This window comes from Podarcis melisellensis (assembly GCF_964234715.1).
Source record: "Podarcis melisellensis genome assembly, chromosome: 1".
Lineage (NCBI taxonomy): Eukaryota > Metazoa > Chordata > Lepidosauria > Squamata > Lacertidae > Podarcis > Podarcis melisellensis.
This window is the reverse complement of record NC_138528.1, coordinates 2,138,982-2,155,888: the sequence shown is the minus strand read 5'-3', so window position 1 is coordinate 2,155,888 and position 16,907 is coordinate 2,138,982. Positions and strand designations below refer to the sequence as shown.

At 46.7% G+C, this 16,907-nt stretch overlaps 1 protein-coding gene across 2 annotated transcripts in view; it reads left to right on the top strand.

Annotated features, from left to right (window-relative positions):
* Positions 1 to 16,907, top strand: part of MDGA2 (MAM domain containing glycosylphosphatidylinositol anchor 2) — a 392,859-nt gene that overhangs the window by 217,328 nt on the left and 158,624 nt on the right. For both annotated transcript variants that reach the window (XM_081910051.1, XM_081910050.1), the window contains exon 5: positions 5,864 to 5,996. In XM_081910051.1, the coding sequence (XP_081766177.1) occupies positions 5,864 to 5,996 (133 nt within the window). The remainder of the gene's footprint in view (positions 1 to 5,863; positions 5,997 to 16,907) is intronic.

Genomic DNA, 16,907 nt, shown 5'->3' with positions numbered 1-16,907 from the left:
TCCTCCATCACCGCTACAGCCATGAATGGAGGATCCTGATACTGGCGGCAAACCGCTATGTACAGAGTCACACACATGCGCTGTACGTAACGACGACACACATGCGCTGTACATAGTGGTTTGCCAGCAGTGTACGGATGGCGGTGGTGTCCATCCGTCGCCGCTACAGCTGCAAACAGAGAATCCTGATACTGGCGGCAAACCGTTATGTACAGCATCGCACACATGTGCTGTATGTATCAATGACGCACATGCACTATACATAGTGGTTTGCTGGTGGCGCACGGACAGCAGTGGGATCCCCCCACCACCGCTACAGCCCGGCATTGTCCGTACGCCACTGGAGTGCCGGCACCAGCAAACTGCTATGCACAGCGCATACGCTGTACATAGCAATGCTGCACATGCGCTGTACATAGCAGTTTGCCACCCGGGGTGTCATGACGCCTGCGCTCGCCCCTGCTCTGAGGACCTTCTTCGTCTGCCTCCTTCATGATATGTCCCTCAGACTGGCTCCTTCATTAGACATCTTTAGGCACCATTCAAAAACCTTCCTCTTCAACATTCTATGTCCTTTTCAATATGTTTATTTAAAATACGTTAATTTGAAATACTTGTGGGAGGCGGGGTTAAGGGTTTATTCTTCTTGTTCTTTGTTTTAGCATGGATTTTGTGTGTTTTCATTTTGCATTTTTAAGCTGTGAACCGCCCTGAGAAGGGGCAGGGTGCATATTTAAGAAATGGGGGGGGGGGATAGAAATCAAAATCTGAGTGGAAGTTTTCTGTATGAGGAGCGAATTGAGCGCAAGGTATTTTCGCACAGAAGTCCACTCCTTCCTTTCAGTGCCTTAATTTATGTGGGGAAAGAGTTGTTTCCTTCTTGCAATTACGGTGTGTTACAGTGGTTAGAGTGTCAAACTAGGAACTGGGAGGGACGAAGGTTCAAATCCCCACTCAGTTATGGAGCTTTCACTGGGTGGGACCTAATTATTATTATTATTATTATTATTAATAATAATAATATATTATTATTTATATCCCACCCATTTGGCTGGGTTTCCCCAGACACTCTGGGCAGCTTCCAGCCAAATATTAAAAGCTCAACACAGCATTAAACATTAAGAAACTTCCCTTAGGGATCGCTCACTGCCTTTCTCAGCCTAACCCACCTCGCAGGGCTGTTGTGTCATTAAATGAGACTGGAAGAACTGTGTCCGCCTCCTTGGAGGAAAAGGTTGGGACATAAATGCAAGGCAGTAATCCATAACGTCAAAGCATTAGCTGCCCAAATGCCAAGGTGCGTTGATAAGAAGCGTTCTCCCCCCACCCCCCAAGAAATTGACAAGGCCCCGTAATCCAGTGGGGAGATTGCCCTGTCAAAAGCGATCTCAGCCGCTGGATTTCATCTCCATGCCGCGTGGGTGATTCGCAATTTATTAATTTATTAATTATTATTGGAGGGACGGACACAAACAGGCTGACTGGCTGCTCTTTTGAGCATTTAATTAAAAGTGAAGGGCTCCTTGCGAGCTGGGATTCCTCACCTAATAATGCCGCGATACGGAAATGTTTATTATTATCTCCTTTATTAGATAAGTTCTTACCGGGTTATATGATATGTCACATTAAATTAGATTCCATTTTGGAATAGCGCTGAGCTTTTTAGGCTCCTGCCTGGGATTCGTTCTCTGCTTTGAATTTAATGAACAAATCAAGTTGCCTCCTTGATAACTGAAGGCTTATCGCTAACCTTTTCTATATTTATCAGAGGTCAGCTTGAATTAGTGTATCTCTCCCTGGGTGAGGGTGAGATTGGAAAGATGTTTATAAAAAGGACAAAATGTAATTAAAAGTTTAAGAATCGCCAATGCTCCCCACAAATCTGCCTTGATGTCGGGGGCGGGGGTGGTCTGAAGCTTAATGCATGATTTCCATGTACAACATGCAAGGCTCCAGTTATTGTTGTTCTTTTTAAAGAGGATTGTGGAAAAAGCTGCTTGGATGCTGACTTTCCAGGGCTGCTGCAAGCCAGTGTAGGGAATACTGGACTAGAGAGAGTAGACCTATAGGTTCACCCTTTGCAAAGGTCCCAGATCCTGCTGGAATGAACTGGAATGCTGTCAGCCCTATCAGCAGTGCTGATACTTATGTTTTAATGTATTATGTATTAAGCATTAATATACTTATGTATTAATTAACGCAGGTGGCGCTGTGGTTTAAACCACTGAGCCTCTTGGGCTTGCCGATCGGAAAGTTGGCGGTTCAAATTTCTGCGACGGGGCGAGCTCCCGTTGCTCTGACCCAGCTCCTGCCAACCTAGCAGTCCGAAAGCACACCAGTGCAAGTAGATAAATAGGTACCACTGTGGTGGGAAGGTAAGCAGCATTTCCGTGTGCTCTGGTTTCTGTCATGGTGTCCCGTTGCACCAGAAGCGGTTCAGTCCTGCTGGCCACACGACCTGGAAAACTGCCTGTGGACAAACACCAGTTCCCTCGGCCTGAAAGCCAGATGAGCGCTGCAACCCCATAGTCGCCTTTGACTGGACTTAACCATCCAGGGGTCCTTTACCTTTACCTTTTACTTATGTATTATTGTTGTTATTATTTATTATAACTATTATTAGCATTAAAGGGAAAGGGAAAGGGAACCCTGGCAGTTAAGTCCAGTTGCGAATGACTCTGGGGTTGCAGCACTCATCGAACTGATAGGTGGGCAGGAGCTGGGACAGAGCAACAGGAGTTCACCCTGTCGCAGGGATTCGAACTGCCGAACTTCTGCCAACGGACCTGCTACCTGAAGCCAGCTCCCCAAAGAGCACATCATGGAATAGAGGAGTACCATTACTTCCCTTGTCCTTTCCCTACTTGTCCTAGAATCATAGCACTGTAAAGTTGGAAGGTACCCAGAGACAGCATTTCCCAGGCTCGACTTCATAGAATCAGAGAATGTAGAGTTAGAAGGGACCCCAAGGATCATCTACAATACGAAGAATCACAGCTAAAGACTGATGGCCTGACGGATGACCATTCAATATCTGCCTAAAAACCTCCAGGGAAGGAGAGTCCACCACCTTCCAAAAAATCGACTTCCAACTAACTCCATGTGGATCTTTATTCCTCATATCACTGGTTGTCTGTAATGATTAAATTTTTGAAGAATAAGTTCAGGGTTTTCAATCTAGGTGAAATTGTTTCCAAAGCCGTACTCCACCACCAGTTGCAAAACATTGGTATCATGCGCTATATGCAATTTGAATCATAGGTGCACTTAGAAGAGGCTTCTGCCTTAAACGAATGAATTGGGTTTGAACTGAATGTTACTTCTCCTTACGCGGAGGGGTGGCCAGACATCATCTTTGCAGGCAGGAAGGGGACCTCACCCCCCCCCCAAAAAAAGCAATTTTCATCATCATTACATATTGTAATTGCAGAGCCCAATTATGAGATTACATTTGCTGTGTTTACGCTAATTAAGTCATTAGGCATAATAAGTCTAATTACACAAATTGGCTGAGAAAAATTCTTTTGACAAATGTTTGAAATTTTCATGGCATGGATCCCTCTCCGATTGGGAGGTAGAACCTGTTTTGGAGGGTGGGGTGTGTTTTGCCCCCTCTGCTCAATATCTTCATAAAGTTAATATGCAAAATACTTTATTGGTAGAGCTGGGGAAAGGGGTCTGTTTTCAGTCTCATAACTCTGCTCCATCTTGTTACTGAATCAGTCCCTGAAAATCTGCATGAAACTTTACAACTTCATATGTATTTTGGAACAGGTTCCCCCCCCCCAAAAAAAATATATATATGCATTTCTGGGCATATTTCATCTCAGCAATTCCTAAGAGACCTTCAACTTGTTTCTTTCTCCTATTTTTGCTATGGTATTCCAAGAATCACAAAATCTAGTGGTTACGTTCCAAGCCAAACATTGGCCAGCTCACACCACTGCCGTACCGAAGAACAACTCCGGTGATTCCTTGCAAAACTGTTCTCCATCAGTTAATGAGGAAATAAATTGTATTTGAAAATTATCAAAGGAGAGGGGGGGGGTGGGAATCAATAAAAAGATCATGGGTGGTGTTGGTGATTTTCCCTTTTTTTATTCCACAACACATATTCGTCCTACAAAGAACATAAGAAGAATCTCAGCTAGATCAGGCCAGTGGTCCATCTTTTGGGAAGCCAATGAGCAGGACCTGAGGGCAATGAAAGCACTCTCTGCATCTGTGGCCTCCAGCAACCAGGACTCCGAAGCATTTCTGCCCCCAATCGGTCATAGTCATCCTGGCTAGGAGCCACCCATAGCTCTCTCCTCCACGAATTTGTTTAATCTTCTTTGAAAGCCATAAGAGGTTGATGGTCATCTCTGCCTCCTGTGAGAGGGAGTCCCATAGTCCTTCATTTTCTGCATGAAGAAGTGCTCCCTTTTTATCTGTCCCCACCGCACCCAACCCCCCCTTAAAACTGGAACTCATAGGCATCCAATGAAACTGAAAGTTGGAAGGTTCAGGACAGAGAAGTTGGCCAACAACTTGGATGACTTCCAAAGAGGATTAGACAAATTCATGGAGAAGGAGAAGACTGTCAATGGTTACAAGCCAGGATGGCTATGCCTTGCCATCACATGCTTCTGTGTGCTGGCCCTGGGGGTAACCCAAGAAATACAGTTCAGGTCCGGTCCCGAATCCAAAGGTTCTGCTAGGAGTCAGTCCAACAGGGCCAAGGCAGGACATGAGACAGGAAACCAGGCAAGTACAGGTACAGGATCTCAGGCAGGATCTGGCATACAGCAATGTTGCTCCCGCAGCCTGGGACAGGGTCTGACAGCCTTTTATCTTTGTCGGGGTAGCGGCCGGTCCTGATCCCCTGGTGACTCACCTCCCTGTTTCGCCCAAAGGCCAGCACTCCTCCTGCGAGTACTCAGGTCTCTCCTCTCAGACCTCAGTCTCTGCAGCTCAGGAGACGTCGGTGGGTTACTAGACCCAGAGGCTGCCTCAGCCTCCCCTGACACAACTGGTAATGGAGCAGCTGTAAGTGATGGCCCAGCTGAAGACAACGAGGTCATCCCCGCATCTGGAGCCAGGGCAGGCTCAGGCCCCTGACTCGGCCCAGCTGGTACTTGTTGCAGGGGAACCTGTGCAGACTAGGACTCTTCAGGATCAGGCCCCAGACGTGGTTCAGATGATGCCTGAGGCAAAGGATCTGGTGCGGACTGAGACTCCTCTGGTTCCGAGTCTGAGCCCGAGTCCCAGGCCATCACGTTCTGAATCCAAGTTGCTGTAAACCACAGGAGGGGACAGTGCTTTTGAGCTCAAATCCTGTTTGCTAGTTCCTCATGGGGACATCTGGTTGACCACTGTGAGAGCAGGATGCTGGACTAGATGGGCTATTGGCCTGATCCAGAAGACTCTTATCAAAACATTCCTCTAACCACTTCCTCCAAGCCAGGGATCATTTCATACACGCCTATCATGTTGGTTCTTCCTCACCTCACCGAGAGCCGGTGTGGTGTAGTGGTTAAGAGCGGTAGATTCATAATCTGGGGAACCGGGTTCACGTTTCCTCTCCACATGCAGCTGCTGGGTGACCTTGGGCCAGTCACACTTCTCTGAAGTCTCTCAGCCCCACTCACCTCACAGAGTGTTTGTTGTGGGGGAGGAAGGGAAAGGAGAATGTTAGCTGCTTTGAGACTCCTTTGGGTAGTGATAAAGTGGGATATCAAATCCAAACTCCTCACCTTTTCTGCAAGCCACAGAGTCCCAAACTCTGCGAGATCCTAGGGGAGTCATTTCACCCCCTTGAGCCTTTGGGTTGCCCTTATCTAGACTCTTTCACACTCACAATTGTTTCTCCTGCTGCCAACAGGGTGAAACCAAGATCCTGAAGCTCAAGAACCTCCGGCCGCAGGATTATGCCAACTACAGCTGCATCGCTTCGGTCAGGAATGTCTGCAACATCTCCGACAAAATGGTGTCCTTCCGGCTTTCCAACAAAACAGGTATTTCACGATCCCCTGTTCTCATTGCTGTTGTCGGTCAGTAGGAGACCTCTCACAAGCCCACTCACTTTTTGGGGGGGCGGGGAGCTCAGGGATTAGTGCTACCGACCCATTTCCACCCACCATGTTTCCATACTGTGCACAGTTGCTCCCACACAGATTTACAGTCGTACGTTGCTTCCAGAACGCCTTGTGAGTCAAACGTTTTGACTCCCAAACACCGCAAACCAGGAAGTGAGTGTTCCGGTTTGCGAACGTTCTTTGGAACCCAAACGTCCGATGTGGCTTCCGATTGGCTTACAGGAGCTTCCTGCAGCCAATCGGAAGCTGTCGAACGGACTTCCAAATCCAGGGAGGGCTGGATTTTTTTAGAATGTGGAAATACGCTTTTCCGTGCGCTGTTCTGGTTCGCCAGAAGTGGCTTAGTCCTGCTGGCCACATGACCCAGAAGCTGTCTTGCCGACGAACGGCCTATAGAGCGAGATGAGCGCTGCAACCCCAGAGTCATCCACGACTGGACCTAACAGTCAGGGGTCTCTTTACCTTTAGGCTTTGATTTTTATCCTCATTGCACCCTCTTCCCTCCTGTTGTTACCATCCTTCAGATTCCATATGGACTGCAACCTTTGGCCAGCCACATTTGATGCTCTAGCGCAGTGTTTCCCAACCTTGGGCCTCCAGCTGTTTTTGGACTACAACTCCCATCATCCCTAGCTAGCAAGACCAGTGGTCAAGGATGATGGGAATTGTAGTCCAAAAACAGCTGGAGGCCCAAGGTTGGGGAACACTGCTCTAGCGCACAGAAAGTCTCTGAGGTGTGACAGGGAAGCGGGGTTGAGACCACACGGAGACTTCCATCCTGCGTGCAGGATATTCCGATTGGTGCATTGCCCCCCCCCCCCATCCTTCGGGCTGTTTGCCTGAATCCAGCCTGGATTAATTTATGCAAAACACTTTCCTTGGGAGAGGTGGGCTGCCAGAGGCTTTTGGTGGGTCACCAGCCAAACACGGCTGCCTCTGCTTTCCTCTGCAATCTCCCCCCCCCAAAAAAAAATCCCTTTCTTGTTCCAAGTAAAGAGGGGCTATGAATTTTGAGCTGATGTTTGGTGGGATGCGATTTTGCAGGGAATGTCAAAACATTTTGGAGGACAGCAGACTCCAGGATGAATAATATCAATGTTGCCGAGGCACAGAGCACTCCGAAAGAAGGGAGCTGCCAGCAGCAGCCTTAATGAGACTCCTGCTTTGTGTCTAGATTGAGAATTGGGGCCCCTTTGCATCTAGGTTCTTGGATCTCACTGGCTCCTTCCTTTATTTTTGCACTGAGAAAAGCAAACTCCCCCCCCCCCCCCGCAAAAAATTATTCATTTTATAACACAAATAAACGACACAAACAGAAAAACAAACAATACAAACAAATTCTTGTCTTATCCTTATTTTTTCTAAACATGGTTAGGTGGGCTTCCCCAAGTCCCCTCTATCTGGTTTTCATTTTACCTCATCTTTAGCAGTTTACATATACCATAATTTCTAACCATTTTTTTTATCACGCTTACTTTAACCGTAAAAAATTTATCACTTACAAATAATACTATTTTAAAATACACTTTCTTCTGCTTCTAACCCTACAGCCTATAGGCACTTCCAAAGCTATTCTAAGATTTAAATATTAAGGAGACTCTTGGACAATGTACAGTAGTACCTCGCATTACGTAACCCTCTGGTAAACTTCGGGATGCAAACACAGCAAACCCAGAAGTATTTTTTCAGGTTTTGCCACATTCGCATGTGCAGAAGCAGTCTTCAGGTTGCGGAAACCTCGGGATCCAACCGGACCTCTGGAACGGATCCCGTCCGCAACCGGAGGTACCACTGTACTGCCTGGGAGCGAATAGTCAAGTGTTTATGCAGCATATAGAAGAACAAGCCCTGCTGAGGCAGAGTCAGCATGGCTTCTGCGAGGGCAAGTCCTGTCTCGCAAACCTAGCAGAGTCCTTTGAGAGTCTCAACAAGCATATTGATAGAGATGATCCCCTGGACATCGCGTACTCTCACTTTGAAGAAGCTTTCGACTAAGTACCTCACCAAAGACTTCCGAGTAGCTCAGCAGACAAAGCAGACGTCCTCTTGTGAATGAGGAATTGGGAAGCAAAGGGTAGGAATTAATGGATGGTTCTCTGAATGGGGGGATGTAGAAAGTTGAGTGTCCCAAGAATGTGTTGGGGGACCAGGGGTCAGCCACTGGGAGAACAGGATGTTGGACAAGATAAACCATTGGTCTGATCCACGGGCCAGCAAACCTTTTCAGCATGGGGCTGGTCCACTGTCCCTCAGACCTTGTGGGGGACCGGACTATACAGTGGTACCTCGGGTTAAGTACTTAATTCGTTCCGGAGGTCCGTTCTTGCTGCGCCGCCGGAGCCCGATTTCTGTTCTTATCCTGAAGCACTATTTCTGGGTTAGCAGTGTTTGTAACCTGAACATATGTAACCTGAAGTGTATGTAACCTGAGGTACCACTGTATTTTGAAAAAAATAAAATAAAATATGAACGAATTCCTATGCCCCACAAATAACCCAGAGATGCGTTTTAAATAAAAGGATACATTCTACTCATGTAAAAACACACTGATTCCCATACCATCTGCGAGCCAGATTTAGAAGATGATTGGGCCTGATCTGGCCCCTGGACCTTAATTTGCCTACACATGGTCTGATATCCATCAGACTTTTCTGATGTTCTTAGAAGGAGTGGGCTTCTCTACCCCACCTCTTGGTGAGCAGGGACTCAAACTCAGAAATCCTGCTGGGGGAGGAATTCAAACTGGTTGCACAAATTTAGGTCAGGGATGCATCCCAGGGGCTGGTGAGACTGTTGGATATGGTCTCAGCAATGACCAGACACCATGATGCAGGAGTCTTCATAAATCATAGAGACCAAGGCAGGCAGGCTGACTCACAGAAACATAGAGTTGGGAATTACTTATTGTGTTTTCTTTATTCTAAATGCACAATATAATAATAATAATTTATTATTTATACCCCGCCCATCTGGCTGAGCTTCCCCAGCCACCCTGGGCGGCTTTCAAAAGAATATTAAAATACTGTAATACATCAAACATTAAAAGCTTCCCTAAACAGGGCTACCTTTAGATGTCTTCTAAAAGTTTGGTAGTTATTTTTCTCTTTGACATCTGGTGGGAGGGCGTTCCACAGGGAGGGCGCCACTACCGAGAAGGCCCTCTGCCTGGTTCCCTGTAACTTGGCTTCTCACAGTGATGGAACCGCCAGAAGGCCCTCAGAGGAGGACCTCAGTGTCTGGGCTGAACAATGGGGGTGGAGATGCTCCTTCAGGTATACTGGGCCGAGGCCGTTTAGGGCTTTAAAGGTCAGCACCAACACTTTGAATTGTGCTTGGAAACGTACTGGGAGCCAATGCAGCCAGTGCACAAAAGATAAGAATTTAATTTCAACTCACCTGTAACCTGGGCAACTTACTGCAACACTGCAATTTAGTTCTTTATGGCTGGTTTTGTTTTATGTGGCTTGTTTGTTTCATAGTTGCTGGAAAACCTGCAGATTTGTAACTATGATGGTATGTTCTGTACTGACGGCGGCTGAGTCCTATGTCAATGGCAAATTGTTACTCAAAGAAAGCTTTTTCTTTTTTTAAGAAAGAACTAGGCAGTTGATGGCACTTTCACCTGCCTCTTGGCATTCTACCAAACCTGAATCGAGCTTTTGCTTGCCTTCCCTCCTGTAGGGAAAACCAGATCTGCCAATCAATTTCCTCCCCGTTAGAATTTGTCCCTGAGTATCCTGGTTCCTGGTGATCAAATTGGGTGGGAATGGCCCTGTTGCCTGAACAATCTGCTCCTGATCTGCATGATTTGTTCGTAGGTCTTCTGGGCATGCACAGTTTGCCACAGCTTTCCATTTGGGTCTCTCCGCTTCCCCCTTAGAAGTGGCTGAAGCACATGAGTGCATTGTGTGCTCCTGATTAAAGCTGGCATATCCATGCTCACTCTTGCGCAGTGGAAACCACTAAGGGGGAGAAAGGAGAATTGAAATTAATCTTACCATTTTTCAACAGGTGGGGTGCAGCAGGTGGCAGAAACAAGGAACGGAACAGGAACAAAAGCGGGTTCAGACACCTGCTCATCCCTGAGCATTTTCAAAAATGGCCCCAATCCTCTTTTAAAGCCTTCCAAGTTGGCGGCCATCGCTGCCTGAGGGAACAAGTTCCATAGTTTTAAATATGCGCCGTGTGAAGAAGGACTTTCTTCTCTTCTCCTCAGCGTGCATCCCTGTAGTTCTCCAGCCAAGTAAGGTGTATAAAAATGCTGATATTGGGGTAAATTGTGCATCTAAATGCCCATATTACTGAAAATAACATACAAGAATGCAGTGTATTAGGGGAAATTGCTTTGCAAGGCTGTGTGCATTAGGCAAACTTGCATACTAATGTGTTCGTGAAGGGAAGTGCACACTAAAAGCTTGATGAATTTTCAGGGGAACTTCCTCTTTTTTAAATTGCAAAGCAATGTGGAACTGAAGTTTAGACCAGAAAAAATGAGAAACTGGACCTGGCAGATTCAGGCTCCCTTAAATCCTCACCGCACCTGAGACATTTGAGCTGTGTGACAGAATAGACTTTTGTCATTATTGTCAAGAGAATATATGCAGCTTCGGTGGGGAAAACATTCGGTAAGGAAGGAGTGTCTGAATGCTTTGCTCAGCCTGTTGACAAAGGTGAGATGACTCTGTTTGTGGGCCTGGAGCCAACACTCTTCTCAGGCTCAGAGATTTATGCCTGTATTGGGGAGTCAGCTCTGAAAAAGCTGTGTCTTCAGTGTCCGTTTAATATCACAAAGCGATCATGACCATCGCCTCCCAGAAAGCAGCTGATGGTCGAATAATGTAAAATCCACACCATTCGCTGGGGATGGTGGTGGAATTAATTTTATTCCAGCATCCATTTCCTGCTGATATCGCTTTCCTCCATGCTTTATGGAATTCGTAAAACAGGGGTTGTCTTTTGTGTTGGGATTTGCAGGATACTGGATAAGCCTGCAGGCTTCAGGATGATGCAATACTCTGCTGGGTCAGAGTGACTCAGCAGGAGTGTAATTAGTATCACCTGCTTTAAAAGGAAAGCCTGTGTAACAGTGGGTGTGGTTGGTATGGTGGTTGTCCTGTATGGTGGTTGTGCTGTAGAGCTGTGGTGGAGGAGAGTATTCGTTTGTAAGTACTCTGTATGGACTGTTTCTTTTGTATATGCCTGTGTAAATAGCTCACATTAAAAAAAGACTGCACTGGAAAACCCTGGAACTCTTAGCGTCTCTGCTGAAAGCTTCGCGTAGAATACGCGACAGGGTTATGGGCCCAGCACGCTTCCGCTGCGCAAGAGTACAGGTGGCAGGTATCTAGCCGTGGGTGCTGGAGGTGAGCTGCAGGGATGGAGCAGTCCAGAACTGGCGTGTTGCTGGAGAAGCTGACGGCCACTAACTACAGCATCTGGTCGGTCCGCATGCAACACTTCCTCAAGCGTGAGGGACTGTGGAAGGTGGTGGAAACTCCACCGCAGCCCCCTGAGGAAGATGAGAACGACGACGAAAAGCTGGCACTAGCAGAGGCCCAGCTAGAAAAGGATGAGAAAGCTTTGGCTACGATCATCCTTGGAGTGGACGACAGCCAGCTAGTCTACGTAGCTGATAAGGTGACGGCAAGTGAGGCGTGGAATGCGCTCAAGGCTGTCCATGTGCGAGAGACAGCTGGCTCACTGATAACACTGACCAGGAGACTGTACCGGTGTCGGAAGAAACCGGGGGACTCCCTGGTAAACCACCTAAAATTCCTAACAGGCTGTTTCCAGGAGCTAGCCTTAAGAGGGAGGCCTGTGGGGGAAGAGGACAAAGTCTTTATAGTCCTGAGTTCCCTTGATGACAGCTATGATATGCTGGTCAACTCCCTCGAGTCTGTAGAGACTGATAAGCTGACTCTGGAATACGTTACCGGACGGTTGTATGCAGAGGAGGACAGGCGTGCAGAGCGAAAGATGACCTCAGCCCAGCTGTTGGAGCATCCCAGAGGGAACAACAGCCGGGAAGAGCAGAGGTGTCGGGAGCCGGAGAAACAGCCAGGAGGAGCTACTGCAGACCAGCCGGTGGTCAACAGAGTAAAAAGGTGTTTTTGCTGCAAGTCCAGTGGACATCTGCTGCGGGACTGCCCGAGAAAACAACAAAAACAGCAGAAGCACAAGAGGCAGCAGAGAGAGTCTACCGCTTGGGTGTCTGCAGATGGTCAAGAAAATGAAGAGCTGTGGGTTCTGGACAGTGGAGCTTCTCAAACCTTTTGTAAAAGAAAAGGACTGCTAACTGATGCTAGGGCTTCAAACAAAAAACATGTAAGTCTTGCTACGGGCCAGAAAGCTAATGTGGTTTGTGAGGGGGAGGTTGTGTTCCCACAACTGGGACACACATTCAGGAATGTGTTGTGTGTGCCTAGTTTGCAAAACAATCTCCTAAGCATTCCTGACTTGGCAAAAGCAGGCTTTGAAGTAAACTTTGTGGGAGACCAGTGCCAGATAAAGCAAAATGGGGCAGTGTTGGCAAATGCTAACCTTAGAGCTAATATGTATGTACTGCAGTGTGAGTCTAAGGTTGCTAATGTGCAAAATGTCCCAACCCATGATATGTGTATTCATCTCCTGCACAGGCGTCTGGCTCATGCTAGCTATAAGGTGCTAAACAAAACATTGGAGTTGTGTGGGGGGATGAAAAACATAAAAAGTTGTGATAATTACTTAGACTGTAATATCTGCAAGGAGGTTAAAAGCAGGGCTTGCCCAGTAGCAAGAGCAAGCCAGAGAGAAACCAAAAAACCACTGGAGTTGATTCATGCTGATGTAACTGGTCCTTTTCCACCAAGTGTCTCCCATAACAAGTACTGCTTGATCCTAGTGGATGACTATTCTAGATTTGGCTGGGTCTATCCATTGAAGCAAAAGTCTGACGTTGCCCAAACTTTGAAGTTCTGGGTAAGAAGGGTAGAACGGCAACTTGGCGAAAAGGTGTGCTCTATTCAGTCAGACAGGGGAGGAGAGTTTATGGCAAGCTCCCTAAGAAACTGGTTGCGTTCCCAAGGGATCAAACATAGGCTTACCAATGTGGCGACGCCTCAGGAGAACGGAGTAGCAGAACGTAGGGGAGGTGTCTTGCAGACACAAATGAAAGCATTGCTAGCAGATGCAAATCTCCCAATTAAGTACTGGGCTGAGAGTATTAAGACCGCAAATTATATTGGGAATCGCTTGTGGTCAAGGGTACTAGATGACATACCCTATAAAATTCTCTATAACAAAAGTCCCAGTTTGCAACATTTGAGAATCTTTGGGACAAAGGCGTGGGTTGACATTCCTGTAAAGAACCGAAGAAAAGGTGGGAAAAGGGCACAGCAGTTGCTATTTCTTGGGTATGAAAGTGGTACGAAAGCTTACAGGTTTGAAGATGATAAAAATCTTTTGAGTTATAGTCGATCAGCCAGCTTTAATGAGCAAAGAAATTGGTCCAAGATACATGCAAACCTGCTGCCAGAAAAAGTTTTACTGCCGAGCATACCTGATAAGGCAGTTGAAACAAAGCTGAGAATTGGCAACTCTCCCAGAGAAACTGAAAGGGAGGAGGTAAAGGTTGAGCATTTTTCTCCAGCTGCTAGTATGGAGCAGGGGAGAAAAGAAAGTGTAACAGGAACAGGAGGAGGTAGATCTACAGAGTCAATCCACCCCAAAAGCAGTCCTGAAGGTAGCCCAAGGGATGAGATTAATGAACCAAGGAGGTCTGCAAGAAGTAATAAAGGTCAGCCTCCAGACCGTTATGGGTTCCCAGCCACCATAAACCAGGTTTGTGTAACTGAGCCAGAAAACTTTGAAGAAGTGCAAGAGTTACCTACTCTAGAGAAAGAGGCGTGGTTAAAGGCAATGCAGGCAGAGTATAACTCTCTGCTAAACAACAATGTGTTTGTCCCTACAGAATTGCCTGAAGGTAAAAAGCCCATAAGCTGTAAGTGGGTTTTTAAAGTGAAAAAGCTGGCTGATGGTAGTTGTCAGAGGAAAGCCAGGTTGGTGGCAAGGGGCTTTACACAAAGGAAAATGATACATTATGATGAAGTGTTTGCCCCAACAGCAAAGGCTGAAACAGTAAAATCAGTTTTAGCAATGGCAAGTCTGAGAGGGTTAAAAGTTAATCATTTTGATGTTGCCTCAGCATATTTAAATGCTCCTATAGACGCCGAGGTGTATTTACAGCAAATACCAGGTTATGAGCTGGAAAAAGACAGCATGGTGTTAAAGCTGCAAAGGGCACTATACGGGTTGCACCAAAGTGCACGTCTATGGCATGAATGCATAGACACAACTTTGAAAAAGATGGGATTCAAACAAAGCCTGGCTGATTCCTGTTTATATTCAGCAGTGGTGCAAGGAAGTGTTTGTTATTTACTTTTGTATGTTGACGATATCTGTCTAATAACAACTGCACAAAAGCAAGTGTCTTGGTTTATGAACAGCCTAGGTAACAAATACAAACTGAAGTATTTGGGAGAGATTCAGAATTACTTAGGAGTAGAGGTTCAGAGAAATGAAGAGGGCGTCTACTCTCTGAGTCAGAAGGAAAAAATTGAAAAGTTACTAAAGACATATGGAATGGAGAGGGCAAATGAGGTTGATACTCCCATAACTACCCAGTACAAAAATGAACCAGAAGGGCAAAAATGTGAGAATGCAACAGCGTTTCATTCTCTGTTGGGTTCTCTGTTATATTTAAGTTGTTGGACAAGACCTGACATAACATTGGCAGTGCACATGTTAAGCCAAAGAAGTGCAGACCCGGCTCAGAGAGATTGGCTAGCACTTAAAAGAATCCTAAGGTATCTGAAAGGCACAAAAGATTACAAACTGGTGCTGGATACAGGATATGATCAGCAAGTGTATGCATACGCTGATGCCAGCTGGGGGGACAGAGAAAATGGAAAGTCTACCACTGGCTATGCCATATATATTGGAAATGCCCTGGTTCAGTGGAAATCCCAGAAACAAACATTTGTTGCCACAAGTACTTGTGAAGCAGAGTACTCAGCCATAAGTGAATGTGTATCACAAATAGAATGGTTTGCTTGCCTAACAAAAGAGCTTGGAATACCTTCTGAAATGCCAATCACTGTGCTAAGTGACAACATGGCTGCACAACAGCTTGCTAACCAACAGAACTTTAAAAGCAAGAGCAAACATATAGCTATAAGATACGGAAATGTGAAAAATGCTTTGGAAAGAAATGTGTTAAAGGTACAGCACTGTAACACAAAATGTAATGTGGCAGATTTGTATACAAAATGTTTGGATGCTCCTAAATTTCGAGACTTAAGAGAATTATTAGGTCTCAAGCCTTTGACTTAAGGAGGAGTGTTGGGATTTGCAGGATACTGGATAAGCCTGCAGGCTTCAGGATGATGCAATACTCTGCTGGGTCAGAGTGACTCAGCAGGAGTGTAATTAGTATCACCTGCTTTAAAAGGAAAGCCTGTGTAACAGTGGGTGTGGTTGGTATGGTGGTTGTCCTGTATGGTGGTTGTGCTGTAGAGCTGTGGTGGAGGAGAGTATTCGTTTGTAAGTACTCTGTATGGACTGTTTCTTTTGTATATGCCTGTGTAAATAGCTCACATTAAAAAAAGACTGCACTGGAAAACCCTGGAACTCTTAGCGTCTCTGCTGAAAGCTTCGCGTAGAATACGCGACATTTTGGACATTTTATCTATGGGAAAAAACCACTAGTCACCAGCATTTGAAAATCGGAAATAGAGACAGGGGGGCAAAACTTAGAGGTCCTTTTCCCAATGACCAGAATATAAGGAAAGCTTGCAGGATCAGGCCAATGGGCATCTTCTTTGAAGTGGTGGAGGAAGGGGCCGGGGGGGTGGTGGTCTGACCCAGGTGCCATCTCTGAGGGGGTGACAAGAAGGTATGTAGCGGTGCTGCGCATGCGCTGCCAGGCGGTTTGCCCTGCCCCGCTGCAGCCACGAGCAGAGGATCCTGCCGCCATCCATAGGGCGCATGCGCGGCAGTGCCATATGTAGTGGCGCCACGCTGGTTCAGAATTATGGTTCAGAATTTATCTGGTTAAATTCCCCTGGTGTGTGTCACCTGCTGACGTCAGCTTACAGAAGCTGGGCGGAGATAGAAGCTGGGCGGGACAATCCCTGTATTGTTCAGTTCCCCTGTGATCCTGAGGGGAGAAAGACGTACTCTCTGTGTATCTGAGAGAGAGTAATGGCGGCCAAGAGTGACGGACTTTAATGCTGTAATGTTTGAATAAAGAGCTGTAAATAGACACACCTGTCTATGTGTATGCTTGCATCGAAGCAAGACTGCTTTACACGCTGTTCAACTCTGCTAAGCCGTGACCTGAAGGGAGCAACAGTGGCGCAGCTGTGAAGAAGTGTGCCGGACCCGTTATAAACTGCTGATTGGGATCGTAAAGCTGTCCCCGGTCGCGGCCCCATCGATCAAGGGAAGATCGATATCTCTCCACAGCCTGCACTGTATGTAGTGGCACAGCGCATGCGCCGTACGTAGCGGTGATGCGCATGTGCCACCGGGTGGTTTGCCCCGCCCCTCTGGGCAATTTGCCCCGCCCCTTGACACCCCGCATCAGGTGCCAGAGAGCCTGCTTCTTTGCGTCTTCTGAAAGCCAATTTTCCCAGTGCAACCTGGCCATCAGCTGGCCGGGTTCCTAATCGACGGGTCGTCTGCCTTAATCAGAAGCAAACAATTAAGCCAATGCCTCAGCTCCACATGTGTTCATCAAGAAGGCATCAGACGCAATGGAGGTTTACAGCATTACCCAGAAATGTAATTGGG